Below are 14,690 nucleotides of genomic sequence, written 5' to 3' on the forward strand. Positions count from 1 at the left end.
GGCCGCCGCCGAGCTCGCCCGCCTGCCCGCCCGCGTGCGTGTGTGAGTGCGTGCGTGCGTGCGTGCGTGTGTGTGTGTGTGTGTGAGAGAGAGAGAGAGAGAGAGAGAGAGAGAGAGAGTGTGTGAGAGAGAGAGAGAGAGAGAGAGAGAGAGAGAGAGTGAGAGAGAGGAGGGCGGGGGCGCCGCGGCCGCCGAGGGAACCGCCGCCGCCGCCGCCGCTACTGCCGCTGCCGCTGCCGGGTCGCCCGAGAACGGGGGGCGGTGGCGGCGGCGGCGAAAACATGTTTTCTGTGAGGATCGTGACCGCCGACTACTACATGGCCAGCCCGCTGCAGGGGCTGGACATCTGCCAGTCGCCCCTCAGCCAGCTCCCTGTCAAGAAGGTGCCGGTGGTGCGGGTGTTCGGAGCCACCCCGGCAGGTAAGCGGGCGCGGGTGGGAGCCGGAGCCGGCGGGGCGCCCCGGGCCGCCCTCCCCACCCCCCGCCGCCGCCGCCGCGTACACGCGCGCACGCCGCGGGGCCTCACGCGTGGGGCGCTCGCGCCGCTTCCCTCCCTGCCCGTCGCCTTTGCTCCCGCGCGTGACAAGAGGCGCAAAATAAAATAAAATACGTGTGTCGGCGGGAGCGCGGCGCCCCCATCGGCGGCGCGTGGCGGGAGCGGCGCCGGGTCGCGGGTCGCGAGCTCTGCGGCCCCGGAGGGGATGGACGGACGGAGGGACAGTGGGGTCCCCCCGCCTGGTCTCCGGGGACGGGTTCCCCGGGGGCTCTTAGCTGGCGGGACCCTGGACACCCTGTGCGTCTGCCCAGCGCCCGGTTCTGGAAACATGGCTTTGGCTTTGAGAGCAGAGGGGAAGGGTCAGCTTTGTTGCCAGCCCCTCGGTTCCCGCTGCGCCTTGCGGAGATGCAGTGGCCGGAGAAAAGTGTCGCCCGGGACCACGTCGTCTTGCCCATTGAAGGGGCCATGTGGCTGTGCGGTGAGCGCGCTAGAGTTTAAGGCGTCTGGGGACCGCCCGGGCGGGCGGCTTCCTCGGGTGCAGGGCGCACATTTGGAAATGGGAAATACGTGCTTATGTTGCCCTGCAGTGAAATCTCACACCTAATGGAGTGAGTTCGTTAAGAAAAGACAGCCAAGCTCAGAAGCCTAGACATTTTTAAATGCCCCTACGTTGGGTTATAGGATTGCATTTTAAATACAGATATTGAAGAAGAAAAAAAAAATAAAGATCTTGAAGAATAGGTGGTAGGGTGGGGAGTCAGTGATGACGGAAAGAAATTATGTTCTCAAACGTTCTTGGGGATTTATGGTAATATAAATTAGAATATGGCCAAATTTCCAAGGTTGTTTTGCCCCCCCCCCCCCTTTTACGTACTTTAAAACGGTGGACATGAAATAATGAAGCTCCCTTCTGGGAAGGGAGACTGTTAACCATGTGTCGTCCTGTGCGATGGATTCTATATAGCATTTCCCACTTGATGCTTCCTGTCCTCACCACCATTCATCTTCCCACCGCTGTTAGTCCATGGACTATCGAGATAATAGCACTTTCCCAAATATAGACACTTACTCTAAGCGGTTTCTCTTTGTAAAAAAAAAAAAAAAAAGGCCAGTGCTGTAGATGAGGTTTGGTAAAATCGTGAAAGAGATTTTGATGCGGTGAACTTTGTTAGGTAGAGAATTTGAGTGCTGCTCACAGTTTGTAGGAAGTTAACACTTGAAACTTTGAAGGCTGGAAAATAAAGGCATTAATGTGTTTGAAGGGTAGGTTCTCTGCCCTTTTAAATACAGTGGTACTGGCTTTGCTTTGAATTGGATTTTCAGTGCAATGTACTGCTTGCTCTCACTTCAAATACAAAGGATAGAATTATGAAGTTGACGTAGCTCTATTCAGCCAGATTTCTGAGTTGTGTAGCATGCTAATAGCACAGTTTTTGTGGTTTGGGTTAATTTTCTGCACATAGTATTTTTTAATTCCACACAGTCATTAAAAATGCATTCCTGAGTGTCTTTCAAATTATTTTATAGGGTAGTTTTGTTTGGAAATAAATAGACTTCACTGTCAACAAACAATTCTGTGAAATACCCTTTAAAAAATTTGGCATACACTTGTGTTTCTGAATATTGGTATGTGAACCATCCCATGATAAGACACATTTCTCTCTACCCCCCCTTGCATATCTTACAACAGGTTACTGAACTCTTCAAAAGAAAAAAGAAAAAGAAAAAGCTCAAATTGTATTTTTTAAATGATATACCTTCAAATGTATGTAAGTGACTAAAACGATAAAGTCTTTGCATGAGAAAAAACAAACTTGAAGTTTTTTTGTTTATTTATTCATTTGAGAGGGACAGAGAGAAAGAGACAGAATAGGCGCGCCAGGGCCTCCAGCCACTGTAATGGAACTCCAGACCCGCACACCCTTGTGCATCTGGCTAACGTGGGTCCTGGGGAATTGAGCCTCCAACCGGGGTCCCTAGGCTTCACAGGCAAGCGCTTAACTCCTGAAACAAATTTTTGATAACACTTAAACAATCTGGGGCTGGAGAGATGGCTTAGTGGTTAGGGTACTTGCCTGCAAAGCTAATGGACTTAGGTTCAGTTCCCCAGAGCCCATGTAAAGCCAGATAATACAAGGTGGCACATGCATCTGGAGTTTGTTTGCAGTGGCTAGAGGCTTTGGTGGCCCATTCTGTCCTTCTTTCCCCCACCCCCTCTGCTTCTTTCTCTTTCTCAAATTAAAAAAAAATATATAAAGAAATTGTTTCAAGGATGATTCATGCCTGAATGGAAATGTCACACTGGGACCCATTAATTTGCCCAATTAATAACTGTAAGAATTTACTTTATTGGGAGATGCCTTGGAGCTGAGCTAAGAGAGCAAATAATAAAATTCTTTATTTAGTGTAAAATAATTTTTGCTTATTCAAGAAATGAAAAAAATGTAAAGTTCCTGGCATACACTTAGAGTAACAATTTTTGTAAATCAAGCCAATGTTTTTACGTTTTTTAAAAAGTTTATTTATTAGGGGGAGGGGGGAATGAATGCCAGGACCTCTAAGCCACTACAAACTCCACATGCATGCGCCACCATGTGCATCTAGCTTACGTGGGACCTGGAGAATTAGACATGGGTCCTTAGGCTTTGCAGGCAAGTGCCTTTACTGCTAAGCTGTCTCTTCAGCCCAAAGCCAGCATTTTTTTTTTTTTAATTTTTTGGTTTTCTGAGTAGGATCTCACTCTAGCTCAGGCTGACCTGGAATTCACTATGTAGTCTCATGGTAGACTTGAACTCATGGCAGTCCTCCTACCTCTGCCTCCTGAGTGCTAGGGCTAAAGGTGTGTACCACCAACCTGGCTCAAAGCCAGCATTTTTAACATGTCAGAAACTGCCTTTGAAATTAGTATTAATTAAATACAGACAAAAAAAAAATACACTATAGAATTTCCTGCTTTTCAGTTCTCTCCCCAGAGAAAACTGGTCCAGGCCATCCAGAAAATAAAACTTGAGAATAATTAAGGGAGGCCAGACTGACTTACTAAATAATATCTGAATGCTAGAATATCTAATGGCACTCTATTATTAAGAATACAAAGCCGGGCATGGTGGCACATGCCTTTAATCCCATCATTCAGGAGGCAGAGGTAGGAGGATTGCTGTGAGTTCAAGGCAACCCTGAAACTACATAGGTCAGCCTGGACTAGAGTGAGACCCTACCTTGAAAAAACAAAACAAAACAAAAAAAGAATACAAATTGTGTTTATATGTTTACTAACAAGCAAACTAAGTTCATGAACATTTGCAATATGATAAGTCTGAGCTATGTAAATGTCATAAATGTGTCTTATGTAGGGGCTAATTTTAGAAGTCCTTAATTCTTTACCTTGGCTTAGGGAAAAGATGTTTAACTGAATTTGCTTTACAAAGGAAGTCCTGAAAAATAACAACTGAAGAGATTTTCTTTCAAAGTGGCTGTTTAAGAACTATAGTATACATTCTGAATTGACTGCATTAGTAGATTTTTACTAGTTCAATTTTTCTTTTATTGCATGAAACATTTTATTTTTTAGAAAAATGTCCGGTTGACTTGCTAGCCCATGTTTTAGGGACATGTTTTGAATAATGTAAATAAATGACTTGGTTTTAAAAGCTATAATTTTAGGTGAAATTTGAAGCAATTTCTCAAGGTGTTGTGTTAAAATTTGTGTAAGTTCTGGCTGACTGCTTAATGACTTGCTGACTGAAAAGATGGATTCCTTAGAGAATTGCTTACTTTTTTTGTGTGTGTGAGTGATGGAATTAAATAAACAGCAAGAAAAACCTGTGCTTTTAAAAATATCTTGAACATTATTTTCATGTAACTGTCTTAGCATTATGTTGAAAAGTGACTATTTTTAATTTTATAATAATATTTTAGTAACTTTTAGTGGAAAATGCAAGGTTGTTAGCAAAGCATAGGATAATCTGAATATGGGTGTGACTGCCCAGGGAACTCACTTAACCCAACATCATCCTGGGGCTTCACTCTGAGGATCTGATTCTAGTGAGTAATTGGGTGTCAACCAGTCACCGTGTCTTAACTCTTGCTTAGTTGCTTGATGTAACTCACTTCTTCCCGAGCTGACAGCTCTCTGTTTGCTCTGTACAAGTTTAAAGATAATTAGCTTTTCAAAGACCCTCCCTGCTGAGATGAAGAGTAGGAGTAAATAGAACAGTGAGGTATTCACAAGGCAAATAATAATCAAAGTAGGCCCAATAGACTCTAGAGGGCGCTGCTAGACTTTAAGATTACTTGAAGGAATTCTGACTCCCTCCTGTAAGTCTTCCTCCAAATTGATATTTTGGTAGGCTCTTAAATGTGCTGTTAAGTATGAAATCAATTTTAACAAAAAAAATTGTAGTGCTGAAATGCTACATTTGAATGCTATACTTTATTTTATATATTTTATAAACGTAACTGTAATAAACTAGAAGACCCAACTTTTTTTTGCTAAATTGGTATATTACTAATAAATTTGATATGATTACTATAGCATTTAACTCACATTACAAAAGCATTTTCTAATCAAAGTCTTGTTTGTTCACACATTTTGTTAAAAATATTTTAAGATCACAATACCTGCTTGGCTATAATTATAATTTTCAGAGCATGATAGAGCATTAGTGAACCTTGGTATAAACAGAATTGGTCACTTGAATGAGTATTTAAGGTTCTGAGTTGAACATTTTATTAACTTTTAATCTTTGAATAAAATCATAATCAGCATATTAGTAGCTTGGGAAGGAAAGTGTTCCTCCTAAATCTGGGGGCAGAATGGGATTGAGGAATTTGTGATTCAGTTAATCCATTGACTGCTACAGAGAACCTACACTATATGTGGTTATAGTTTATGTTTAAAACAACTTTACTTTTCAGAAACTCAGGATGGAGTAGAGGGAATAAACATGTAAATATGAATTGAACATAGACTGATTAGATTATAGATATGTAGATGATAGAAATGTGTATAGCTGGGCATGGTGGTGCATGCCTTTAATCCCACGAGGCCACCCTGAGACTCCATAGTTTATTCCAGGTCAGCCTTGGCCAGAGTGAGACCCTACCTCGAAAAGCCAAAAAAAAAAAAAAAAAAAAGAAATGTATGTAAGCTGCAGTGAGGACTCTGAGGAGGATGTGTAGGGTGTACTAAGTGACCACCTGAGGCAAAGAGAACAGTCAGGGAAAAGGCTTCATGGAGGAAATATGGGTTAAGTCATTTTTATATTTTAAAGAATTAAGAAATTCTAACAAATAGATACAACATAATTCACAAATGAGGAAAAGTGCTCTCTGCAGGGTAGCTTGACAGTGCTTATCAAAATTCTTGAAGTGTGCCATTAAAAAAGTATTTTTTAACTTGAAAGAGAGAAAATAAGGAAGGAAGACTTGGGAGGAAGGGAGAGAGAGAGAGCGCACGAGCGCACGCAAGCTTAAGTATGGATGCACCAGGGCCGCTTGCCACTGTAAATGAACTCCAGATGCATGTGCCACTTTGTGTATGTGGCCCTTCTTGAGTACTAGGGAGTTAAACCCTTGCAGGCAAGCTCTGCTAAACCATCTCCCCAGCCCCAAAATGTGCTATTTTAACCCAGTAATCCTAGTCCTAGAGATTTTAATCTATGAACACAAATCTTTTGGTTATCTTTTGAATCCTTATACTTTTTATTTCTCCATCACCACCCTCTTTAAAACTCCAGGTGTTTTTAAAAGGTTTACTACAGTGGCCTCATCTTGGTTTCTCCAAACCACCCTGTCCTCTCTTATCTGGTTTCTATAGTGTAATCAATTTTTTTCAAAATACAAACCTGGCTACATCACCTGATTACAGGACATGCTTCAGTAGTTTTCCATTGTATATTTAGGATATAGACAACTCCATGTCCCATGTGGTGTGGTGTCACCTACCTGTCTCACCAGGCCTTGCCTAGTGTGACCTACCTCTCTGTCCAGTCGTGGCTGAACTGTATTCTTCTTGCCTTGCTTTTGTGTCCACACAAGGGCACAGTTGCAGTCCCTTGTCTTGCTGTGTTCCTCTGACAGTGAGGGTTCTGTGCCTGCTCTTCCCTTTGCCTAGAACGTTTTTCCTTTTCTAAACAATCTGTCTTTGCTCAGGAAGCTTCCCTCCCCACAGACTTAGTGCTTCTTCATAGCACTTGCTCGAGTCATTCTTTTCTATATGTTGGAGATTCTCATGCAGTTTTTCTTGAAAAGATGGTAATCTCTAAAGATGCTGCTATCTTTCTTTTTGTTCACCATTATGGAGTTCATACTTACAAGAGTGCTTGAAAGTTGAGCTTCCGTTGCAAGACTTAATCGATTGCAGTAATTGATATATGATACTCATCACAGACAGTAACCCCAGATGTTCAACACTTATGTTTGCAAAAGAGGGATACATTCCTCTAAAATCATATTCATCACTAAAATCATGTTTTAGAATATGTGAAAAACTGTAAAGACTGTCAATATGTCTTGTGAAAATAGCAGTTTATAAAAATAGTCATCTACAATGTAGAAAAACACATCAAAGTATAAAGGTTTATCTTCTCTAGAAATTGTGTTTTAGATTTTCTACTGAGAAAACCACCTCATTTTATAATTTTAAAAAATTGTTCATGTACAAGTTAAGAAAAAAACAAATTTCTAGATTTGGTTCAGAAATAGACTGAAAATAACAAATGTTCATTGTGGTCTCCAAAGCAACCTAAATGCATAATTATGTGATAGAATATTGATCTTGATTATAAATTCAGTTTAGCAATTTACAAAAACAATTCTTATGTTGAAGCAAGTTAGCAATTGCCAGTTGTAATATTTATAAAGGAACTTTAGTGAATTCAGTTTTGAAATGTGTTTGTGTGTATGTACGTATGTATGTATGTGTTTTCTGATGCTGATGGCCAAATCCAGGGCCTTGCATATGCTAGGCCAGCGCTGTACCACTGGGCTCTCTATTCCCAGTCCTTAAAATGTTTTTTTAAAGTAACATGAATTTGGGACATGACAGCAAAGAAACAGAGTAAAGGCCAGAAATTAGCCTAAATATGAGTGCTTAATATATAAAAACAGGTATCTTACCTATCAATTGGGAAAAGCACACTTATTTAATAAATATTGTTGGAATAGCTGGCCACTATTCTGAAAAAATAAAATAAGTTGGATAAAATGAGAAACAAAAGAAAATGTTTTGTTGTTGTTTGCAAGGTAGGATCTTACTGTACCTCAGGCTGACCTGGAACTATAGTGTTCCTCCTACCTGTGTCTCCCTAGTGGTGGAATTAAAGGCGTGTAACACCATGCCCGGCAGATAGTTATTTTTTATGTGATCCAGGAATGATGAGGGCCTTTCAGACAATGAAAAACAACTGAAACCTGATTGCTGAATTTCATGATAAAATTAAATTTTGTATGGGAGAAAATCATAAAGTTCAAAGGTAAATAGACTAGGAAACTCACTTATTTATTTTTGTTTTATTTTTTGTTTTTTTGAGGTAGGGTCTCACTCTAGCCCATGCTGACCTAGAATTCACTGTGTAGTCTTAGGGTAGCCTCGATCTCATGGTGATCCTCCTACCTCTGCCTCCCAAGTGCTGGATTAAAGGTGTGTGCCACCATGCCCAGCTCAATTTATTTATACATACATACATACACACATATATATATATATATATATATATATATATAATTTATTTATTTGAGAGCGACAGACACAGAGAGAGGGAGAGAGAGAGAATGGGCGCGCCAGGGCTTCCAGCCTCTGCAAACGAACTCCAAACGCGTGAGCCCCCTTGTGCATCTGGCTAACGTGGGACCTGGGGAACCGAGCCTCGAACCGGGGTCCTTAGGCTTCACAGGCAAGCGCTTAACCACTAAGCCATCTCTTCAGCCCTCAATTTACATTTTTGACAAAGGACTAATATTCTCCTGATATAAATGAGCAAAGAAAATTCAAGTGAAAAGATGAGCACAGTGTTACTTATAACAAGGAAGTGAATTATAGCTATAAAATACGCTTAGCTATCATGTTTGCAAACATTAGATGACTTGGAAAGGGGGAAGTGAGGGAATGGGCAGTCTCATACATTGCTGACAGGAGTATAATATGTTTGTGTTCTGTGGAAAACAGTTTAGCAATTGTTTTCAGAATTGAAGCTCTACATTTATTTTTTATGTATTTCTTAAAGTTTTATTTATTTGAGAGAGTAAGAGAGTCAAAGAGGCAGACACTGAGAGAGAGAGCATGTTCCAGGGCCTCCAGCCACAGCAACGAACTCCAGACGCATGTGCCACCTTGTGCATCTGGGTCCTGGGGAATCAACCAAGGTCCTTTGGCTTTGTAGGCTAACCCTTTAGCCAGTAAGCCATCTCTCTAGTCCCTATTTTTGAGTTTTTTGAGGTAGGGTCTCGCTGTAGCCTAGGCTGACCTGGAATTCACTATGTAGTGAATTAGGGTAGCCTTGGACTCATGGTGATCCTCCTATTTCTGCCTATGCCACCATGCCCGCCTCTACATTTATTTTAAACAAGTAATTCCATTTAAGATTTCATGTATGCTCTAAAAATTTTGCGTGTGTCAAATAAAGAGGAAGGAAATCTGTGACAGCATTATTTGCCAATATAAGATAGGAAACAAGCTAAACCAATCAGAAGGGGAGTGGCTATGTGAATTATTACATGTTTATTTCATGAACTATTAAGCATTAAAATAATGATACAGCACTATGTGTACAGCTGTGGTGTTGTGTCTAAGACATGAAGAAAAAAGTATGATGAAAGACTTGAGTATGCCAATTATGTGTTTTTAGATGGAGATGCAGACTGTAATATGTACAGGTAGATCTGTCTTTAGAAGGACATGACAGAATTTGTTAACAATAATTGCATCTAGTATGTAGAACTGGTTTTAACTTGAAAGCAAAGGTAAACTTTTTTTTTAGTATGGTATACTAAACAGTGTTCGGTAATTTTAACATATTTTTAGCATATACATACAATAACTATTTAAAGTGCATATTTTTAAGATGTGTTGTAGTTACAAGAATTGGTAAAGAAGAACAGAAAGAAAAGGTCCTGATGTTTGTAAACAGTTGCAAAATGATTGCTGCAATACTATGTTTGTTTTTGGGTTTTGTTAAACGTCTTCTAATTCAGAGAGTTCAATGGATATGACATGGCTTACTGGAAGGCGGCACAGTAGAAAAGAGGCTGCAGGGAAGCTTTGGGATTCTGATGAGTGATGGGCAGCCGGCAGTCAAGGCTTTCAGTAGTTTCAAGTGCATGCAAGGTGTTTGCTAGTTGGAATCTATTTTATTGGTTAGCCACAGGAGGTGCAGCTGCTGCTTCAGGCAAAGGAACTGCCAGTGAGTTTGTGTATGGTGTCTGAGGAGCATGCTATCCCCTGCACGGTGCATCCTCGCTGATGGTCATAGGACAGCAGTGTGTACCTGGGGACGCACCTTTAGGCCTGAATCTCTGTTTACAGCTATTGGATCCTGCTTGCCATGTGCTTTTGGTGTTCTGTTTTAACTTGCTATTAGTAAACTGCTTCAAAAAAAAACCCACATTATTTTAAAATACTGAGCTTGATAAGAAGTTTGGATTTAAACTTCATACTAATAAAATTTATTATGAATCTCAGCATTTTATATGTATATATCTATATATACTAAAGGGTATCTGTTTTAGTGCTTTACATCTTAGCTTTTCTTCTTTATGTATAATACATTTATTTATTTATTTATGGCCAAGCACTATGTTGATGATCCACATATTCTTCTGTTGTCCAGGGTATTAAAGAAATATGTAAAATGTAAAAGGGATGGAGAAACACCATTCTCTCAATATATATACTCACATATATACATATATTTCATTTAATACTGCATATGCAATATATTCCACATATGTATATTATATATATTTATATATAAATACAACAAATAGTGTATGTGTATTAAACAAATTTTAGATAGGTAGGTTTTGGTATCTGCTCATGTCCAGTTGTCAATATGTATGGGACTGGTTTCTAAAACTGGGAATCTTGACAGCTTAGCTTTCACTGCTTTGCTCTGACCCCACCTCCCTCAAACTTGAAGGGACATGGGAGGAAAATATTGATGATAATTGAAAGGCACAAATACAGAACACTAGAGGAATTGATGAAGGAATTTGATGTACATAGTTTAGAAGTCTTTAAAAGCCTATAGTATCTAAGAGAGGCTAGAATCTATTTACAAGTGTAGATGATAGGATAGATTATAATATGATTTATTTTGTGATGATTGCTATATTCTTTAAAGCTAACAAAACTTACATGTAACAAGAGGAACTTAAATATAAACAACAAAAACAAGTACTAGAATTGGAGATGGCCCAGTGGTTAAAGTACTTACCAAGCAAGCATAAAGACCAGAGTTCAGACCCCCAGCACCTACATAAATGCTGGGCTAGCATGGCTGCCCACCTGTAATCCCAGCACTTGGGAGGCAGATAGAACATCTTCAGGGCAAGCTTGCTAGCTAGACCAGCAGAATTGGCAAGCAATAGGTTCAAGTGAGAGATGTTGCCTCAGTTAATAAACTGGAGAGTGATGGAGGAAGGCATCCTCCATCAACCCTGGCCTCTACATTCTGTGCACACACACATATGAATAAGTATATATGTGGACACACAAGAATGTATTAGTCTTTTCAGGTTCTTTTGGTGCCATAATTAAGTTCTTCTCTTGCTTTTGATTGGATTATTATGCATTCAATTAAAAATAATGTTAGCAAAAAAGTGACTGAAGCTTAAGTAGATTGTGTTTAAGTAGTAGAGTAGATTGCCATTGGTCCTAGATATTTCAAAGAAATGCTTATAAACTTACTGAGTGTGATGGAATGTGCTGTGTAGTGTGTCACTTCAGTGCCTACTAGCTATTTTAAGACCATAGTGATACTAAATTGAGGAAATAATGGGAGTGAGGCATTTTGAGTACAATTATGTTAACTTACAATCTCCATATAAAAAAAAAATGAGGCCGAAATAGGTGTCCCAGGCAGTTAGAAAGACGTCTACTATCAAAACACCACATAGATCCAGTTTTGAAAGCAAAACAAATTATAAGTAAAACTAAGCCTCTTAATGACACATTCTAACTTTTTGGTGTTTTTCTTATTTTCATTTATTTTCCAAATGATCATCTATGTTTCTTCTGGTTTCTATAGAATTTAAGATATTTTATTTTTAAATGCAAACTCTTATTGCTTAATTAGTATTGGCAAACTGGACTGTTTTCTGCAGCAGAAATCGAATATATGCCTAGCAAAGTGTTTTCTGAGAAAAAATGATAGTGGTTGTCAATGGAAAATTTATATGTATATATGTATGTGTATATATATGCCAATTCTGTTTTTTCAATTTGCTAGTTTTGGGAAATAACTAAGAATTTGAGGTTAGTTTCCTTGGGGTATTTAATTTTCTTTGGGTTCAAAGAGTACTTACTCTATAGATGAATAAAAGGGCATTACCTTAAAAATACCTTGTCTAACATATAATAATTTATAGAATTCTTCTATTTTTCTGCAATTTGCCAAGGAAGTATAACCAATTGTCAAGGAAGTATAACAAGAATAAAAGAAATACTTTATTTTGCATATACATATAATTACACTTCAAAGCAATTTATATATTAGGTTAGGTTTGTTTGAGGTGTGAATAGAAGACTATGAGAGTATATGTTGCTGTGTGAAGGAATGTAAAGTTGAAACATGTTGGCATACTCTCAGTTCTCAGAACAAGAAAATGACTAACCTAAATTTCATTTCAGAATAAAAACCAAGACAAGCCACATAATACCAACCTAAAAATTAAACTGTCATCATATTATTTGTTTTAAAACTATGGAATAAAATATCTGAGGAAGATTACTCTCAAAATTGTTTTTCTCAATTTCAAGTAAGTAATTTATTTTGGTTAATATATTGGGGATGAGGGTGGTGGGATAATCCTTGGCACTAAAGTTGGTACTCATCGTAAAGTAACAACTCAAATATTGGACTGCGTAAAGCTTGTCATTCCTTTGCCCACTCCCAAAAGCTTATTTCCTAGCTTTTATAAGTCCTGCATCCTTTTTGCACGTTGATGCTATAGGACTTACTATACTGAGTTGTGTTTGCAGCAATAGTCACATGGTCCCACCATCAGCAAGCCCCTTCACTCCAGTACTCCTCCGTCCACTGCCTTCTGTGCTGAGAGACCTCTGGCAAGTTATTTACTTCTGTGTGCCCACTTTCCTTCTCTGTAAAATGAGTTTTGATGATTTCTACCACGCAGCACTATTAAGTTTGAATAAAATAGCCAGCAAATGTTTGCCATATATAGTAACCTAGGTGTTAGGTGTTACTTTTTTACCCTTCTGCCTCTTACGTCCTCAGTACTAAGTGCTCTTTAAAATGTTTGAATTGACTTGAAATTAAAAATGTAGGTGTGGGGAAATTTGAGGTCTATATTTATATATTCTTCACACTAGAATAAAGTAAATCACTGGCACATTGTGGGTTCAGGTTTTTACAATTGGTCAGTGATTTTTATGTCTTAACAGGCTAAGGAATTACCTCTTAAAGTTGGCTGTTTTTTTTTTTATTTTTATTTTTTTACTTTTTGGTTTTTTGAGGTAGGGTCTCACTCTGGTACAGGCTTAACTCTGTAGTCTCAGGGTGGCCTTGAGCTCACTGTGATCCTCCTACCTCTGCCTCCCGAATGCTGGGATTAAAGGCGTGCACCACCACACCCGGCGGCTGTTTTTTTTTAAATTTATTTATTTATTTGAGAGAGTTAGAGAGAGAGAGAGAGACAGACAGACAGACAGACAGAGAATGGTTTGCGCCAGGGCCTCCAGCCACTGTTAATGAACTTCCAGACACATGTGCCACCTTGTACATCTGGCTTACGTGGGTCCTGGGGAATTGAACCTGGATCCTTTGGCTTTGCAGGCAAATGCCTTGACTGCTAAGCCATCTCTCTAATCTTTTTTATTTTATTTTTTTTAAATAAGCATCCCTCCAAGACTGTTTCTGGTTTTTCAGAGTAGGGTCTCATTGTAACCAGGCTGACCTGGGATTTACTGTGTAATCCTAGTCTGGCCTTGAACGCACAGCAATCCTTCTATCTTGGCCTCCCAAGTGCTGGGATAAAAGGCATGCACTACCACACCGAGCAAATAAAAATTTTTGGTTTTGGTTTTGGTTTTTTTGAGGTCAAGTCTTATTCTAAACCAAGCTGACCTGGAATTTACTATGTAGTCTTAATAAAACAAAAAACAAACAAAAACCTATTGATACTCATAGAGAAATGCCCAAGCCTGATCTCACCTTTAAAAAGAGCAGTGCCTTCCAGCACTCGGGAGGCAGAGGTAAGAGGATCACCATGAGGTCACCCAGGGCTGTAGAGCAAGACACCCTCCCCCAAAATGGAGGGGGAGTGTTATGCTGTTGCTCAAGGAGTAACTCTTATTTTCCAAAGCTGTAGATTAGGTTAATGTGTCTTTTTAAAAATGGTAGGAGAGCATGTTTAAAGTATATGCCAGATGTTTCAGTAAAGGTGACATGTCAGGAGATATTCATTGCTGTGTTTTGCCTTTTGTGTACTACTACAAAAAAAAAAAAAAATGATGTCCCTGGGGCTGGAGAGATGGCCTAGTATTTAAGGCATTTGCCTGCAAAGCCTAAGGACTCAGGTTCGATTCCCCAGGACCCACATAAGCCAGATGTGCAAGGTGGCACATGTGTTCTGAAGTTCATTTACAGCAGTTGGCGGCCCTGCCTCTCTGTTTAAGATTATGGCTTATAGGCCAGTGGGTTCATTATTGCCTAAGTTTCCAATTGTCTTCCCCTTGTATTTTCTATATGTAGTCCCATGTTTTTTTTTAAATAACACTTAATTTTTCATAGAATCAAAAAGATTTTTCAACTAACTTTGTTGTGTCTTGTTTGGTTAAGGTGCTTGCCTGCCTAAGGACCCAGGTTTAATTCCCTAGTACCCATATAAGCCAGATGCATAAGGTTGTGCAAAATACACACACACACATGTTTTGTTTTTTTTTTTTTTAATTTTTTGAGGTAGGGTCTCGCTCTAGCCTAGGCTGACCTGGAATTCACTATGTAGTCTCAGGGTG

General features: G+C 39.5%; 1 protein-coding gene across 5 annotated transcripts in view; it reads left to right on the forward strand.

Annotated features, from left to right (window-relative positions):
• The first annotated feature begins 230 nt into the window (after positions 1-230).
• The window catches only part of Rev3l (REV3 like, DNA directed polymerase zeta catalytic subunit), a 161,266-nt gene continuing 146,806 nt past the window's right edge, over positions 231-14,690 (forward strand). For 4 of the 5 annotated variants that reach the window (XM_045155227.1, XM_045155230.1, XM_045155228.1 and 1 more), the window contains exon 1: positions 231-420. In XM_045155227.1, coding sequence (XP_045011162.1) covers positions 282-420 — 139 coding nt within the window. In that variant the 5' untranslated portion in view covers positions 231-281. Of the gene's footprint in view, positions 421-12,347; positions 12,473-14,690 lie in introns of those variants that run through there. The other variant, XM_045155231.1, reaches the window with a different exon arrangement.

Source organism: Jaculus jaculus, chromosome 7 (assembly GCF_020740685.1).
Source record: "Jaculus jaculus isolate mJacJac1 chromosome 7, mJacJac1.mat.Y.cur, whole genome shotgun sequence".
NCBI classification, from domain to species: domain Eukaryota; kingdom Metazoa; phylum Chordata; class Mammalia; order Rodentia; family Dipodidae; genus Jaculus; species Jaculus jaculus.